Here is a 14,902-nt window from a genome sequence, read left to right as displayed (position 1 = left end):
GAAATCTAACATGCTGGTAAAATTACTTCATATTTAGGACGTTCTTGAAAATGAGGATGCCTTTAGAACAAATGATAGAAGGAAAAAAATGCAAACTACTGGTCTTTTTTTCTGTTTTTGATGTTTTTTTGATTTTGAGTTGTGTGTTTGAACTTTGTTTTCTCATCTTTAACTGGTTTTATCTACTGTATGTATCTATTCACAGATCTCAGGTCGGTCTGGTAAGTGTACAGCACAAAGCTGACCATCAGTCTACTTCTGGCGTAGGGCTGATCTTCAGATAGTTGATATGATGCTCTCATTTTCCTGACCTGATCTGGCATCATAGAGGAAGTATTGGTGAAGGACCAGGGTTGTGTTCAAGAGTTTTATGTTTCTGAACAGTTCTGGAATGGGAATTCCATTCAGAACTCTTTTGTACTCTGTGGACAGCTACATGTTTTGAAATACTGTCCTGTAGTTTTGGCAATGTATACAGATGTTCAATCAGGTGGCTGCTGGTAAATAAAGGTTATTATTACTGTAAGCACCCAGTCACATCACTGAAGGTAGACTACACATCTGCAAAGAGCTTTTCTCAAACATTGTAATCTTGAATACAGCCCTGTCATCCACTGGTCACAGTATCTTAGGCAAGTGGATGAATAGTGTGCTGGCTTTATCGTTCACAAATTCCTTATACCACTCTCATTGTATTTTTTTTTCTCAAGATGAAAACTTCAATAAACATGTTAATCACTATACTTCTATTCTTTTAATTGAGAACAGTGGCTGCACACCAAACTGAACAGCCTAACCATTTTACAGGAGTTAATAGTCAACAAATGAAAGCCATTTGGGTTTTTGGGAATGCACTAACATGGAAACAATAAACACGTCAACCTCTTGAAAACAAAGGCCAATACATAAGATCTCAGAACAAGAACATTAGACTATTTCATTTGTTAACATTGACAATATCATACTGACAAATAACAACATCCACACAAACCCCAGAGCAACGACAGTAGTATCAAATAGAGAATCTTTATTGAGGGCCATCGACAGAGAAGCAGCTATACAGAAAGACAGCAACACCAGGGTATGCAAAGTCAAAGATTTTTGAGCCAGTCCAGGTTTTGTCCTTGGGGGTCACTTGGGTGGGTGGGTACCTCAGGCATGTTACCATCATCTCGCACAGGGACTGAGGGAGAGAGGGGAGAGGAAAGGTTGAGCCGTTTATACCAATGACTGTCTCGGGCCAGACTTGTTGTTTTGTCCATAACCTGTTTACAAAGTGTGTTTTTGGAATGTCGGTCTGATCTATTTCATGATACTGTAGATGATGCGGATCGAATAAGTAGTCATTTGCAATCATCTATTAGAGTCAGAAACTAACAACATTATGCAGTCTGTACTCCTGAAATGGATTGTTAAGGGCAGATACCAGATACCAATGCTGTTCTACTGTATACCGCTGAACAAGCTGTTAATAATGAGTGGTATTTACCTGGGTAGTTGTATGGCATGGCTGCATTCAGCATTCCTGAGTATTTTGAGTAGGGACTGACGAATGGTAAAGCAACAGCTGTGGAGGAATACATGGATTATTAGCCTAATGATTTTTCACACCCAGTGAACAATATTGTTAAATTTCATACAGTTGTATGGTTACAGAATCATCAATTTCAGTTGTAGCAACAACTCATTTTTTTTTATTTTCAATTTCAGTGTTTCAGAGGAGAGAAAGTTCCTTTGTTAAAGCATAATGTCACAAGACAACAAAACAGTATATACAATACATGACAAGGCAAACATAATTGCAATTGTTCTTGTATACTGTGTTGTCTTGTGACATTTTGCTCCAAAACGCATCAGCAAATAAAACATCTTTGAATGGATCAAGCAATTTTCTTTATATGTACAATATTAGTTCTCCTAGGATCCAGTTACTGACCTAGAATCCCAAGTGCGCAGGAGGCCATTATCACTGGCTCTTTATTCCACGCACTCTTCAGGAAGGCTCCAAAACCTGATATTAGACAGACAACCAAACAGCAATTAAGCTTCATATAGGGGCGAGCAGGCACACAGTTAGATGTATTGCTATCTTTAGTGCAGTGGTTGACCCATATAGCTGACCAGTGGGGAAAACATATAGATTATGAATGCTATTCACAATAGATCCTATATTCTGCGTCAATCTGTTGACAGGGACAATTTAATTGCTGTAATGGAATAGAACGTTCCAGCAATAGAATGTTGTTAGCTAAGCGCAAACAAAATGTATCCATGTATAAATGGTATTGATAACTTTAGGGATCATGAAAGTTTCACGATGCACAGCTGGTTATACACTGTAATAATAAATAAATTACGTGTCATATAACGTTTAGTTCCAGGGATTAGTCTGACCCCAAACACATAACATTTGCCGCAACTAACTCTGCTGGCCAAGGTCACATCATTGGTTTGGCGAGGTAAATTAAAATATTCCTGCGAAAATTATGATTGTATTACAGCGTTTAGATCCAGTTATTCATACTCTCTAACTATCAAATTACAAATGTTAGCTAGTAAGATGAAGTACATCTAAAAGAGACAGCTAGCTTGCTATGAATATTGAAAATACTCACGAACCTGCCATGTTGTCTCCTGTAGTCTATCCAGTGGGTGAACATGGGAGTTGTAGTTGTTACAAAAAGTGACGCATAATTACAGCGCCCTATGCGACAACACAAAAGGGCCCGTTAGAGAGGGTGAAATCATCAGTGACTCATTGATCTCTGCAGCAAATGGATAGGGTAAGTTTTATTTTGTAACTGTCACTTAGACGTTCCATATGGAATAGTCAGTAGTGAATCGTTGCATATTATGCTGCGCAGATTTGATTCTTTCAAGCATCGACCAGTGTGTTGTGTTTGCTGCTGCACTCTCCAGAGTGAAATAGTGCTGGAAAGGCAAATTACTGTACAGTTTACCATCCATTGTAAGTATATAGCGTTCAGCTTCATAGTTGTATTGGTGCTTAAGAGCTAGCTGGAAATGATATTTGGGTATATTTTATGTGCTAGCTAGCAGCATGAGTTTTGTAAATGCCCAGAACCTATCCACAGTATCATATAGGCTGCTAACGAAGTGTCTGTAGTGATTTCGATGTATTATTCATCAAGTTATTGCAGTGATCAGACCTTTGCATTCTGTCTTTGAATTGCTACAACCCGACTTAACCATTGAACAGTGTTTTAGGGTGTGATTTATCCGTGTAATTCGTCCCCGCCCTCCTCACCTTTTCCCCAGATGATGGAGGATTTCTCTGGTCTGGCCCTGCCGCCTCTCTTTGGGGGACACATCTTGGAAGCAGAACTGGAGCCTGGTGGGGTCGAGATGGGCCCAGGGGAGGTAAGCATGAATTCAGACCGTAGGGTTCCAGTAGCTCCATTGGTTGGAACTTGTTTAGATTTGATTCTGTTATGTGTAGTCAATTAACAGTATCATTATTGTTATCAGGTGACGCTGGGCCCAGGGGACAGTGAGCTGCTGGAGAACAGAGGGCCAGGGTCAGGGCCAGGGCAAGAGGAAGAAGAGAGGAGAGAGCTGGAGAAAAGGAAGTACTTTGCTCTGAACAAGAGGTGTAAAGAGATTGAACAGGTGAGTGTGATTTGCATGTATGTAGTTCTATGAAGTCACATTGCAATGAGTCTAACTTGCTCATTGTACTGTGCTTCTGATCCCCCAGAGAAATACAGCACCAGGAAAGTATGTTTTTTTTTTTGATAATGCCAGTGCACACATTAGCTAAACTAAAATTACATTATGAATGCAAATTGATCTTTCACCATTATTTCCTCAGGTGAATGAGAGGATCCTTGGTCGCCTTCACCAAGTTCAAAGACTAACACGTCGCATGAAGAAAGAGAGAAGGTAAATAATGTCTGTCAATGCAATAATTCCTGCCTTTGGTGTGTCCTCAACCCATGTCATAACTCCACTTTGTACTGTAGGTTTCTAATGAAGACCCTCGATGCCCATGGAGATGAATACAGAAATGCCCAGCTCACCATATTACTTGAGGTTAGAATGACATTTTTGAGAAATTAAAGTCATTTTCATTAGGACAGCAGCAAAAGCACCATGATGTGCATCTCCAAAGTAATGACATCTAGCATTTTACTGTGGTGCAGTCCTCTGAAAAGATTTGCTGACGTAAGAATGACCAGTTGATTGTGTACTACATACTTACAATGTACATTTTACTTTAAGAATGATAATATGGGTGTTATTCTTGAAGAGTGCCCTGTGCAATCATTTACAATTTTCTCTGTAACGATGGTAAAGGTGATGGAGGAGTACAACTTATGTTGTTGTTTCAGGATGAGTCTGCTGCCCACTTAGACTCTGCCCCTGGAGCAGAAGACGATCGGCTGAATGGCATTCCAGGCTCCTGTCCTTCTGTTCCATTCCAATCCACAGCTGGACCAAAAAAGAAGAGGCATCGAGTTCCAAAGCAGGAGAGAGATCGAGACCCACAGGTTGGTGAAACACTGTAGTAGCAGATAGATATGCCTTGAGGTCTGCTGCACTGCTGGTTTTCATTCCTCCTCTCTATTCAGTCTACTCTAATCAATTGACTACAGGGAGAGAAGAATGCCTGCAGAAATGCAGATTTGCCATAGCGCATAAGTCTGAGTTACATGAATATCTCTTGTCAGGACCTAATCCTGTGTGCTAAAAGGATAATGAAATGGTTTTGCTGTTTGACTCACTCCTCCACAGACTGAACCAGACATCTCCATGTTGGCTGAGGCACAGTTTGGTGAATTTCCCAGCCCAACATCTCTGTCTCACTGACCAGAGGAACGGCCTGCTGTGAGGAGACTTGACCTCGCTGGAGCTGGTGGTCTCATTGAAGTACTCTCTGCCAGGGTTTGAACCACACATTGACCTAAATGGGTGCACTGGACCAACAATATTTTTGAACATGTGGGGGCATGCCCAGGTTAATGTTTTGATACATACAGGGCATGAGGCATGATTATTGATTGGAGTTCCAAGCACCTTTGGACAACAATGCAATCCTGGGCTTTGTTGAGGATTTCTATGTTGAAAGCGGCTCCCCTGAACAGCTCAGTGATCTGCCACTTGTTTGTTTTTTTTACATTTGTTTACAGGGGCCATGCAAAAGACCTTAAAGATATCCTAAAGGTATACATGATTTGTGATTGTTTGGTTGATCTCAACCTCTTGCCCATTGGGGAAATGTTTAGGGGTGAGTATCAAGAAAGCTTTGAAGATGGGCAATGAACAAAAGATGATCTTAGTTTTACAAAGCTTCCGGGAAACTCACCCTTGAGTGTTGCATTGAGCGCAATGTGGTCAGAACATGGCAAATTCAAATGTAATGTGTAGAATGGGCATGATTATTTAGGGGAGAACCATGTACAGTGGAAATGGCTGTACATGTATTGACCATGATTATTTATCTACCAATTTTCTTTCAATAAAGGGTGGTTTGTAGTTGCTGTGGAGATTACATGACAGTCCTACACTTGAATGTGAACGTTTTGTTTAATGCTGTGCTGGTTTATTCAGAATTGCCAAAGAAGATGTCACCAGCAGTATTGCACGGGATGCAAAGTTGATTCACCATTGTCATCATGGACGTAACATTATTAGAACAGAATTTTGTCTACATGGCGCTTTCATATATATATATATATATATATATATGGATTGTTTGTTGAGAACAATTGAAACAGGTTTTATGTAGTCTTGTATTCTGGTTCTCCACTGACCCATCAATCATAACCTGATAGACCAATCACTGGAAACTATACTTGCGGAAGTTGTCGAACTACGGTACAGAATTCTATCGAATCGTAGCTCGGAGGTAAGATTTAGGGCGAAATCGAAATTGGTGGGTGGGATTTAGCTACCGTCCATCTTTAGTGTACTGCCAGATTGACGAAAAGAAAACAAAAATTGGAAGTAAAGAAGACTTTAGGGGATTAGTTTTGGTTGTAATAGAAAGAGACAAACGCAAAGCCCAAACCCTAGGTAAATGTCGAAAAAAAATGTGAATCTAGCTGGTTGGGTTGACCCAGTTTCCCTAATTTTCCTGAATTACAAGCTAGCTAAGCTGCTAGCTGACTAGCTACCATTGTGAATACAGTGGCTAGTTAGCTAGCTAGCTTAGCTGCATTTGTTAGCATTTTTGCAATAACAACCAACATGAAAACGTCAACGATGGATCCAAAATATATTTTAAGTCTACAATTTTCATGCATATTCATGCATTTGTTAACAATTGCAATGGAATGAGATATCGAAAGCTAGCTAGCCAGCATGTGAATTAGCAAGCTAGTAATTGTAGCAAGCTATCTATCCATTGCTAAACGTTACTGTCATTTGTGGAACTGTTTGCGTTTTATGGAAATAGTTGTGTCGCAAATATAAATAGGGAGCACTGTTGGTTGTTCGCTAATTAAGTAGTTGTATTTTGTTGAAGTCGCAAATTACCTGTAACCATTTAGTTACCTTGGGGGATGATTGAAAAACAACAACCAGACACCGTCAAGTTCATTGTGTTTGTGTATGTTCATTGTTAGACTATGTTTTTAATAATCTTTTGTCTCCCCCACTCAATGACAGACGGTATGAGGACATTGTCGTAGTAAGCCATGGCTGACAAGAGAAAACTTCAAGGTAGGGTACCAAAAATCTATGATAAATAAATTCCTCTCTCTCCACTTGAATATTGCTTAGGTTCATGAATTGAATTATCTAAGAAAGTTATATTGGATAGTATTATGTTTGTTATATTTATTATTGTTAATTCTCAGATGGTATTTATCAGTTGAAAGTATAGAACCTGAAAACAGATTGGCATTTGTCTATTTGTCCCTTTTCTCCCTCCAGGCGAAATCGACAGATGTTTGAAAAAGGTAGCTGAAGGTGTAGAACAGTTTGAAGATATTTGGCAGAAGGTGAGAACCATATACACTGTTCCTTACATTCCATGTGTATTGAACTGAATGCAGCATCCTCCAGTCAAAGACAGGCAGCACATCTTTGTCTTTCTGTTTTCCAGCTTCACAATGCAGCCAATGCCAACCAGAAGGAAAAATATGAGGCAGACCTTAAAAAAGAGATTAAAAAACTACAGGTAAGGCTAATTGAGACTGTCTACACTCAACTTTGCACAATAATTGCGAGGCTGCTCTGTCTGTCTCATGTCTACCCACACTGACATAGCTGTGTACCACTGCTGAAGTTGTATTTATGTTTATCCTGCCTCTCCAGCGATTGAGGGATCAGATAAAGACATGGGTGGCCTCAAACGAGATCAAAGACAAAAGGCAGCTAGTGGAGAACCGCAAGCTTATCGAGACGGTAATGCACACCCTCATTATCCCCTTTCATAGGTCACATTTGTCTTTCATCAATCAACCCCTTCTCGATTAGTCATCATGAAGGAGGAGATACACGTATATGAAGCTATCTAAGACTGTTTAGACATAACTAAACACAAGTAAAATGATTGTAATTCACTCTGGACATTGATTAATGATGAAACCTACTGTTCTTCCATGTTACATTTTTCTCCCCAGCAAATGGAGCGGTTTAAGGTGGTGGAGCGGGAGACAAAAACAAAGGCATACTCTAAGGAAGGCCTTGGGCTCGCCCAGAAAGTAGACCCAGCTCAGAGGGAGAAGGAGGAGATGGGAACGTGGCTAACGGTAAAAGCACAACTAATCACTCAGACCTCTCAATAGCCTGAAATGGCTTCCTCTCACTTTCCAGAACTGTACTGGCGAAAGCAAATACTTGTGTAGATGAAGAGAGGACAGGAAGAAATGAAATATTTAGATGCACCCCTTATTTTGTACTTATGCACGGAGGACTGTTTCAGTCAAACCAACTTTCATACTGTTTTTCTCACACCATCTCTCCCCCCCCCCCCCCCAGAATACGATAGACACTCTAAATATGCAGGTGGACCAGTTCGAGAGTGAGGTTGAGTCTCTGTCGGTTCAAACCAGAAAGAAGAAGGGGGACAAGGAGGTCCGTCTCTTTCCGACTTTTTCTCCATTCATGTACTATTGCTGTTGCTGATGTGTAGTCTTATACTATTACACTGAATATAATATATGATGTTAATAATAATGGATAATATAATATATGATGTTCTTTATAACTCAGGTTCCGAATATTTGAAAGATTAAAGTGTGACATTTATTGTCACCACCCTCACTTTTCTTAGGTCTCCATCAAATGTCACCTGAACAGTTTCATAACCACATGTGCCTATTTCCCTGGCTGTCCCGTAGAAGCAGGATCGCATTGAGGAACTCAAGCGCATGATCGAGAGGCACAGGTACCACATCAGAATGCTGGAAACCATCCTACGCATGCTGGACAACGACTCTGTGCAGGTGGACTGCGTCCAGAAAATCAAGGATGACGTGGATTACTACATCGACTCGTCCCAAGACCCGGACTTCGAGGAGAACGAATTCCTCTATGATGACCTGGATCTGGAAGACATCCGTGAGTCGAGCAGGGACAGCCAGGAGCTTGATGATGAAATTCCGGTCCTGGAGAGCCATAGTATTAGTGGAATACTGTCTTGTACTCTTCAATTCCTCCTTTCTCACACATTTGTCTCTGTTGTTCTCTCCCTCTCCTGTAGCTGCAGCGCTGGTGGCCACATCTCCTTCGGGCACGGGCATAGAAGACGAGATGTTCCTCCACTCCAGCAGCACACCCACCTCCACGACCTCCTCCTCCCCCATCCCTCCATCCCCAGCCACTTGCACTGCTGTAAGTATACTTACCCTCACTGATTGATTCATTTTGTTTTGGATAAAAAAAATACGGAAATGTGCAAATACCTTGTTTTCTGTGTCTTCTATAGGAGAATTCAGAGGACGATAAGAAAAGGGGACGATCGACAGACAGTGAAGTTAGTCAGGTGAGAGGCTTTCCACTGTCGTGTGTTAGTAGTTGAAAGCCTAGTGTAGTGCCCGTCACACCTGGTCCTGGAGAGCTACTGTGACTGAAAGCTTTTGTTCAGCACTACTAAGGACAGCACTACTCACTAAAACAAACAATTGCTCATCACATCTTTCACATCACAGTCTTTTATAGCTCAACTTCTAACTGGCTAAATACTATGTTGCACTGACATGTCTTCCTCTCTGATGCTGTGTCATTTTCAGTCTCCAGTCAAGAACGGCACCCCCTCCTTATTATCGTCCTTCTCCTCCTCTGCCACTTCTGGATCCTCCTCTTCCTCCTCCTCTCTCGTCTCCATGGCCACTGTTGTCGGGGCCATCCCTGTAGTTCCTACGGGCAACAGCCTAATAGGAAGTTTCAGCAGTGCTGTCCAACAACATCAGCATCAACCTCCACAGCAACCCCAGCCACCAAGCCAACAGCAGCAACAACCACAACCACCACCTCAAATGAAACCATCTCTCCCGTCAAACAGCACCCCCAGCCCACCCAGCCACCCCCTCCTCTCAGCCTCCACAGCGCCCTCTCTCCCTATCCCCATCACACCCAGTTCAGCTGCTCCAATCTCCCAACCCCAGGTCTCATCTGGGCCTACCCTTACCTCCAGCTTGGGGCTTGGGTTGGGATTGGGTCTGGGCAAAATTGGCATGACGGGGACCAGCAGTGCCAACCAAATGTCTGGTCTGGGCCTGACTGGCATGTCTGCCCCTCTTAACACAATGACAGGTCTCCTGTCTGGGTCCACGCCTGCCCCCTATGCCCAGGCAGCTGCATCGGGAGGTTTGGGTTTGAGTAACATCACCCAGTCAAGCGTTTCGGTAGAGAGCAGCATCACCTCAATTCCCACCTCTGGCTCCAGTGGAGTCACCACCAATGGGGCTGGGGCAGGGATGGGGTTGCTGGGGTCGAGCCCAGCACACGGCACTCTGTCTGGGGGTATCCTGGGTCTGGTCCCTGGGCAGAATGTGGCTCCTGGTCCTCCACAGGTGCCCCTCAGCCCAGTCAGTGCAGCCCCTGGAGGGGCGGTGGGGATGATGGGAGGAAATGGAGTATTAGGGGCGATCGGAGGAGGTGTGGGGTCCAACGCAGCCCCTGCCAGACCTCCCAGTGGACTGAAGCAGAACGGAAGCACAAGTATGTTACCTGAGTGTTACTGTACATGTCATTACTGTGTGTCTGAATGTTTAAATATTGTAATGTTGGTAGTTATATTTGCATTTTTTGTTTGTTTTGTTTTTACAGCTGATCCGTGGTCCCGGGTTTTGACCCCTCCCTCTCATCGCCCTCCAGGTTACAGTGCTGTAGTGGCAGAGAGCACAGCAGAGTCCGCCCTTAGCACACCCAGCCAATCACAAAGCAGCCAGCCCTCATCGCTGACCTCCTCAGCCAGTCAGCCGTGAGTGATTTGTTGTCAAATTAAACTGAAATCTTAGAAAAAAATCTGTATTTTCTTGGATGATATTCTCATGACTCTCTCTCTCTCTCTCTCTTTTCTTTCCCCCTCCCACAGGATGGACAACGGCCCCAGCCTGATCAGTTCTATCACCCTGCCCCCCAGCTCGCCGTCTCCCTCATTTTCGGACGGCACCCCAGGAGGAGGGAGTCTGCTCAACGGGCCCCACTCCTACACACAGGCCTCTGAGGGCCTCAAGGTGAGGGGAGACAAGAGGGTGAAAAACAGGGTTAGGGTTAAGGGCTGGAGGGGGGGGTGGGTTGGTTGGTTTTCTTTACCTCCCTGCTAGTTAATTGCTTGATTGGCCAGAGAGTCCGCTCACCTGGTTCCCCAGGTGTAAATCAGGCACTTAATAGGAAGGAAAGAGCAGAAGCCAGCAGACACTGCAGCTCTCAGGTGGTGTGAGACCTCTGTGTTAGATGGGTGTCTGAAACTGAGGCATTAGGGCTTGGTTCTTATACTCCTGCCCCTCTTCTTCTCTAACCTTATGGAGTGTCCAGTCCTGGTCAGTTGGGAGACCGGGTGAAGACTTACAACAACATTTTGGGTTAGCTTTGGGTTAAAACTAGAACCTCCACGGCAGCCATTTTGATAATTTGTGCTTTGACTTTTTTTGTGCAGTCAGGCTACACCTTTGTGTCTCTCACAAGTCTGTCTGGTTTATCACTCTATGATAGGCTCTTACTTTGCCGTCAAACAAATTGCATCCCGTGATAGACTTGTACACCCAACAGGCAAACTCCATGGCAACACAGATAGTTAGTTTAGAAATTAACACAACAGGAAATGATCATCAATTTCTTCACTGGATGTACTGGATAAATGTGTAAACTCTACATCGCTCTTGATTATCTGCTTAGTTACCCGATCTATTTTGTGTATGAGTATGATAACCTGTCATAGCAGTAAAATCCCAGTGTAATAACATTGTAATAACAGTAGAATAACCTGTAGAGACTGCCCTCTATCCCCAGCTTCCCACAGACATCCGTCAGATACTGATGGAGACCAGAGTGACAGCGCAGGCAGCAGAGCCGCCAGGGGCCATGGCTACAGCCACTAACACACGAAAGAGAAAGCAGTGTCAGGTAGAGACCCAGATATGTACACACACACACCAATATCTACACATGAACACATATGACACATGTGCACACCTTCCCCCACACATACACAGCTAAAACACACACAAGAGTAATCTGTCAGAAAATAGATGAACATAGGCTCTCACGTACCAAAGACAACCGTGTCAAGTAAAAGAGGAGTCCGTACTCGGACATACATTAGGAAAGTAGTGTGAGGTAGCAAACGCAATTCAGGATTGGATTTCCCCACAGCACATGAAAGTGTTCTCCATACCAGTGTTAGTGCAGCCACTGGCTGGCCGTGGGGGTTCTAGCTTCCAGCATGAGTGTGTTGTGTCTGAGGGGGAACAGCTTGGATGGGGGCCTAGTACGAAGCTAATGGGAGCATCTCATGGCATAGGGAGTTGAGTTGAATACTGTATTGGTCTTCATTAACCCACTGATTGTTTCTGTCTCTGCCCCCTACTCTTCCTAACTTTCTCCCTCACTCTTTCTCTCATCCTTTCATTTTCCTCCATCCTTCTCTCTCCACTCTCTTGTTCTGTTCTCCCTCTTCACCCACCCCCCTCTTCCTTTCTTAGGCCCCAGAGCCTCTGAGTTCTCTGAAGGCAATGGCAGAGAGAGCGGCACTGGGATCAGCCCTGGATGGAGAGATACCCAACCTGCACCTCACAGACAGAGGTAGGAAGAAACACGTTGTCCATTTCATTGACTTAACTGAATTTATTGAATTTCCCTCAACTTTAACTTACTCTCACCCCTCCTGTCTCTCCTCCAGACATCTTCTCTGGTTCGTCGGCAGCCCCCGGCACTCCGGCGGCCCCCCAACCTTCGTTGTCGGAGGTTAGCATCCCCCCCTCCTTGGGGGTGTGCCCACTGGGTCCCACGCCCCTCTCCAAAGACCAGGTGTACCAGCAAGCCATGCAGGAGTCCGCATGGACACACATGCCACACCCCTCCGACTCTGAGAGGATCAGGTAAAGGAACATCAACCTATTGTGGATGCCATGAGTTCTCAACCTTAAGCTACATTGTCCCCCTGATTTATAGTGTTTTAAGAAATTTGTTTGATGAGGCTGATTTTACTAATTCTATGCCACTGTTACCTGTGCCCCCCCCCACGCACTTGCAGGCAGTACCTGATGAGGAACCCGTGTCCCACCCTGCCTTTCCATCACCAAATGCCCCCCCACCACTCTGACTCCATTGAGTTCTACCAGAGACTGTCAACAGAGACTCTCTTCTTCATCTTCTACTACCTAGAGGTGACACATGCACTGTATTTCTCTCAAACTGTCTCAAAATGTCCTTGCCCCTCAAAATGTCCCTCTCCCTAACCCTGTACTCCCTCTCTCCCTACCTCTCAGGGCACTAAAGCTCAATACCTGTCTGCAAAGGCTCTGAAGAAGCAGTCATGGAGATTCCACACCAAGTACATGATGTGGTTCCAGAGGCATGAGGAACCCAAGACCATCACTGATGAGTTTGAACAGGTACAATTTGACTATTTGTTTCACAAAGGGAAATTGTGCGAACAAAGTTGTTTTAAGTTAAATACATATATGCATGCCAGGGGAGGCATGTGTATTTAATACCATTCTTCATTCCATTCCATGCATTACAATGAGCCTGTCCTCCGATTTCTACCTCCACCAGCCTCATGCCTGCCTTCATGCAAACTTATTCCTGTAACCTCAAACTTAAAAAAAATAAAATAATAATAATAAAAAAATATATATATTATTATCATTATTGAATTCCCCTCAGCTTTAACTTACTCTATTCAATAGACACCAGCTAAATGCAGTACAGCTTAAATATATGTGCAGATTTTGAGAGGTCGCTCAAGTGGTTCAATTTATTTTTCTTCCTCCACCAGGGCACTTATATCTACTTTGACTATGAAAAATGGGGCCAGAGAAAGAAAGAGGGGTTCACCTTCGAGTACAGGTACCTAGAAGACCGAGACCTGCAGTGACGGGCGGACAGAGGGATGGAGAAAGGAAGAGAGGAAAACGTGCTGCTGTTGACATTCCGAGAATGAACTCCATACTGTGGATAGAGATTGTGATGTGTAGTAGAACCTTTCTCCTAAATAGGAGGCTGGTGTCTGTATAGGCTGCAGCTCAAATGACACACTAATCCCTGTGTAGTGCACTACTTTTGACCAGAGCCACTGTTGAAAAGTAGTGCACTACATGGGCAATAGGGTGTCATTCTGAGATTTGCGTTTGTGCCTGTCTGTGTGCGCACTCAGTGTGTGGCATTAGGAAAAGCTACCCCATGCATGTTCCTCATGTTATGTTTTTTGTTTTATTTTTCCGTTTCGACAAGAATCTGTACCACCCACCCAACTGGAGTCTGGAAGCCTTTCACAAAACAAAAACAAACAATGGATTTGGTTGTAAAATACCCTGTAATGTGTGGTTTAGAATGGGAAAGTACAGTGGACATTTGGCATGGTGTCTAGGAACTGCCCCCTTTAAGACCCTATGATGCCTGTTGAATATGGTCACTATTAGATATAGTGAGCAATTATCAATTGTTTTATTGATAATGTCTTTGTCAATAAAACACTGATTAAGAATGACCACAGGGCCTCTCCCTGTGACAGGGAAAGAGAGTCCTTATTGGACATGGATTAAATTGCTATGCAATTGAACTGGTCTCTGCCTCCCTCTCTCTTTATAAATAAAATATTTTAAAGTTAAAACTGTAAGAGAAAACGTATTATTGGGGCATTCATTATGTTTGTGACAGCAGTTAATAAAGCTGAGAGGTTATTGAGAAATTAGTCTGCCTGATAGTGTTGATTTATATACCATGAAGCAGCTACAATTGCCCTCAAAGCTGTTGCCTACCTGTAAAAGGATGTGGACAGTAGAAATAGGACTCTTCAGAGAAGTCGGTGTCCATTATGTTCAGTGTCTAGCCAGTTTCATTCTCTGAATCTGTGAAACTGCATCAGTTGTGTTCTTTGAAGCACTGCTCAATTGCTCTCTTTATAAAGACCCTCATTTGGTTGAAGTTTAAGGCTCCATTGCTTTCCTGATTCTTCGATTCAAAACTTCATTCCCAAATTTCACTACCAAGTTAAATTTACCACCTGTAAATTTCAAGTGAAAAAACTGCATACAGTAATGAAAAAACATCTGTTTACTGATACACGTTGTTTACATATGGAATATGAAGCATGTATCAACTAGTCAATCATTCTTAAAAAACTAAACCAGCTCTGAAAAACGTGGTGGTGAATTTAACCTGGTCAATAACCTGTGTATGATTTAAGAAACATTTAATCATGTGCATTTTCCAGTTATTTTGTATAGATTTGTTGCCCCTGGGAACATGTTTATGACAGGAGTTT

General features: G+C 43.2%; 3 protein-coding genes across 4 annotated transcripts; 2 read left to right on the top strand and 1 right to left on the bottom strand.

Annotated features, from left to right (window-relative positions):
• Nucleotides 1-1,010: 1,010 nt before the first annotated feature.
• ndufa3 (NADH:ubiquinone oxidoreductase subunit A3) lies at nucleotides 1,011-2,672 on the bottom strand. The gene is made up of 4 exons (XM_083678261.1): nucleotides 2,620-2,672; nucleotides 1,937-2,011; nucleotides 1,490-1,567; nucleotides 1,011-1,183 (listed from the first exon to the last, which is right to left on the bottom strand). The coding sequence occupies exons 1-4, from the start codon at nucleotides 2,624-2,626 to the stop codon at nucleotides 1,092-1,094; spliced, it is 252 nt and encodes an 83-aa protein (XP_083534387.1). The 5' UTR covers nucleotides 2,627-2,672; the 3' UTR covers nucleotides 1,011-1,091.
• A 206-nt stretch (nucleotides 2,673-2,878) lies between these two features.
• tfpt (TCF3 (E2A) fusion partner) lies at nucleotides 2,879-5,533 on the top strand. Its single transcript, XM_083678252.1, has 7 exons — nucleotides 2,879-2,968; nucleotides 3,280-3,381; nucleotides 3,490-3,630; nucleotides 3,833-3,903; nucleotides 3,984-4,053; nucleotides 4,353-4,511; nucleotides 4,756-5,533. Exons 2-7 carry the CDS (start codon nucleotides 3,280-3,282, stop codon nucleotides 4,828-4,830), a joined length of 618 nt encoding a protein of 205 aa, XP_083534378.1. The 5' UTR covers nucleotides 2,879-2,968; the 3' UTR covers nucleotides 4,831-5,533.
• Nucleotides 5,534-5,900: 367 nt separating this feature from the next.
• cnot3a (CCR4-NOT transcription complex, subunit 3a) lies at nucleotides 5,901-14,201 on the top strand. Of its 2 annotated transcripts, none has more exons than XM_083679284.1 (19): nucleotides 5,901-6,036; nucleotides 6,631-6,684; nucleotides 6,898-6,965; nucleotides 7,070-7,144; nucleotides 7,282-7,371; nucleotides 7,590-7,718; nucleotides 7,948-8,043; nucleotides 8,316-8,529; nucleotides 8,672-8,802; nucleotides 8,897-8,953; nucleotides 9,201-10,131; nucleotides 10,240-10,393; nucleotides 10,508-10,649; nucleotides 11,425-11,538; nucleotides 12,117-12,216; nucleotides 12,314-12,512; nucleotides 12,668-12,800; nucleotides 12,903-13,028; nucleotides 13,415-14,201. In XM_083679284.1, the coding sequence occupies exons 2-19, from the start codon at nucleotides 6,660-6,662 to the stop codon at nucleotides 13,511-13,513; spliced, it is 2,883 nt and encodes a 960-aa protein (XP_083535410.1). In that variant the 5' UTR covers nucleotides 5,901-6,036; nucleotides 6,631-6,659; the 3' UTR covers nucleotides 13,514-14,201. The 2 variants fall into 2 exon arrangements, with proteins under 2 accessions (XP_083535410.1, XP_083535409.1); XM_083679283.1 differs by having other exon boundaries at nucleotides 8,310-8,529.
• The last annotated feature ends 701 nt before the right edge of the window (nucleotides 14,202-14,902 follow it).

This window comes from Argentina silus (assembly GCF_951799395.1).
Source record: "Argentina silus genome assembly, chromosome: 10".
Taxonomy (NCBI): domain Eukaryota; kingdom Metazoa; phylum Chordata; class Actinopteri; order Argentiniformes; family Argentinidae; genus Argentina; species Argentina silus.
Note: the sequence above shows the minus strand (reverse complement) of the source record. Positions and strands in the feature narration are given on the sequence as shown.

Excerpts from the sequence above, each read along its gene's own strand:
- ndufa3 (XM_083678261.1), bottom strand. Across the intron at positions 1,568-1,936 it reads CTGCGCACTTGGGATTCTAG|CTGTTGCTTTACCATTCGTC; the intron begins GTCAGTAACTGG and ends ATTCCTCCACAG. Across the intron at positions 1,184-1,489 it reads CATGCCATACAACTACCCAG|TCCCTGTGCGAGATGATGGT; the intron begins GTAAATACCACT and ends TCTCTCCCTCAG.
- tfpt (XM_083678252.1), top strand. The coding sequence starts at position 3,280 with ATGATGGAGGATTTCTCTGGTCTGGCCCTGCCGCCTCTCTTTGGGGGA. Across the intron at positions 3,382-3,489 it reads TCGAGATGGGCCCAGGGGAG|GTGACGCTGGGCCCAGGGGA; the intron begins GTAAGCATGAAT and ends TATTGTTATCAG. Across the intron at positions 3,631-3,832 it reads GGTGTAAAGAGATTGAACAG|GTGAATGAGAGGATCCTTGG; the intron begins GTGAGTGTGATT and ends TTATTTCCTCAG.
- cnot3a (XM_083679283.1), top strand. The coding sequence starts at position 6,660 with ATGGCTGACAAGAGAAAACTTCAAG. Across the intron at positions 6,966-7,069 it reads TTGAAGATATTTGGCAGAAG|CTTCACAATGCAGCCAATGC; the intron begins GTGAGAACCATA and ends TCTGTTTTCCAG. Across the intron at positions 7,145-7,281 it reads AAGAGATTAAAAAACTACAG|CGATTGAGGGATCAGATAAA; the intron begins GTAAGGCTAATT and ends CTGCCTCTCCAG.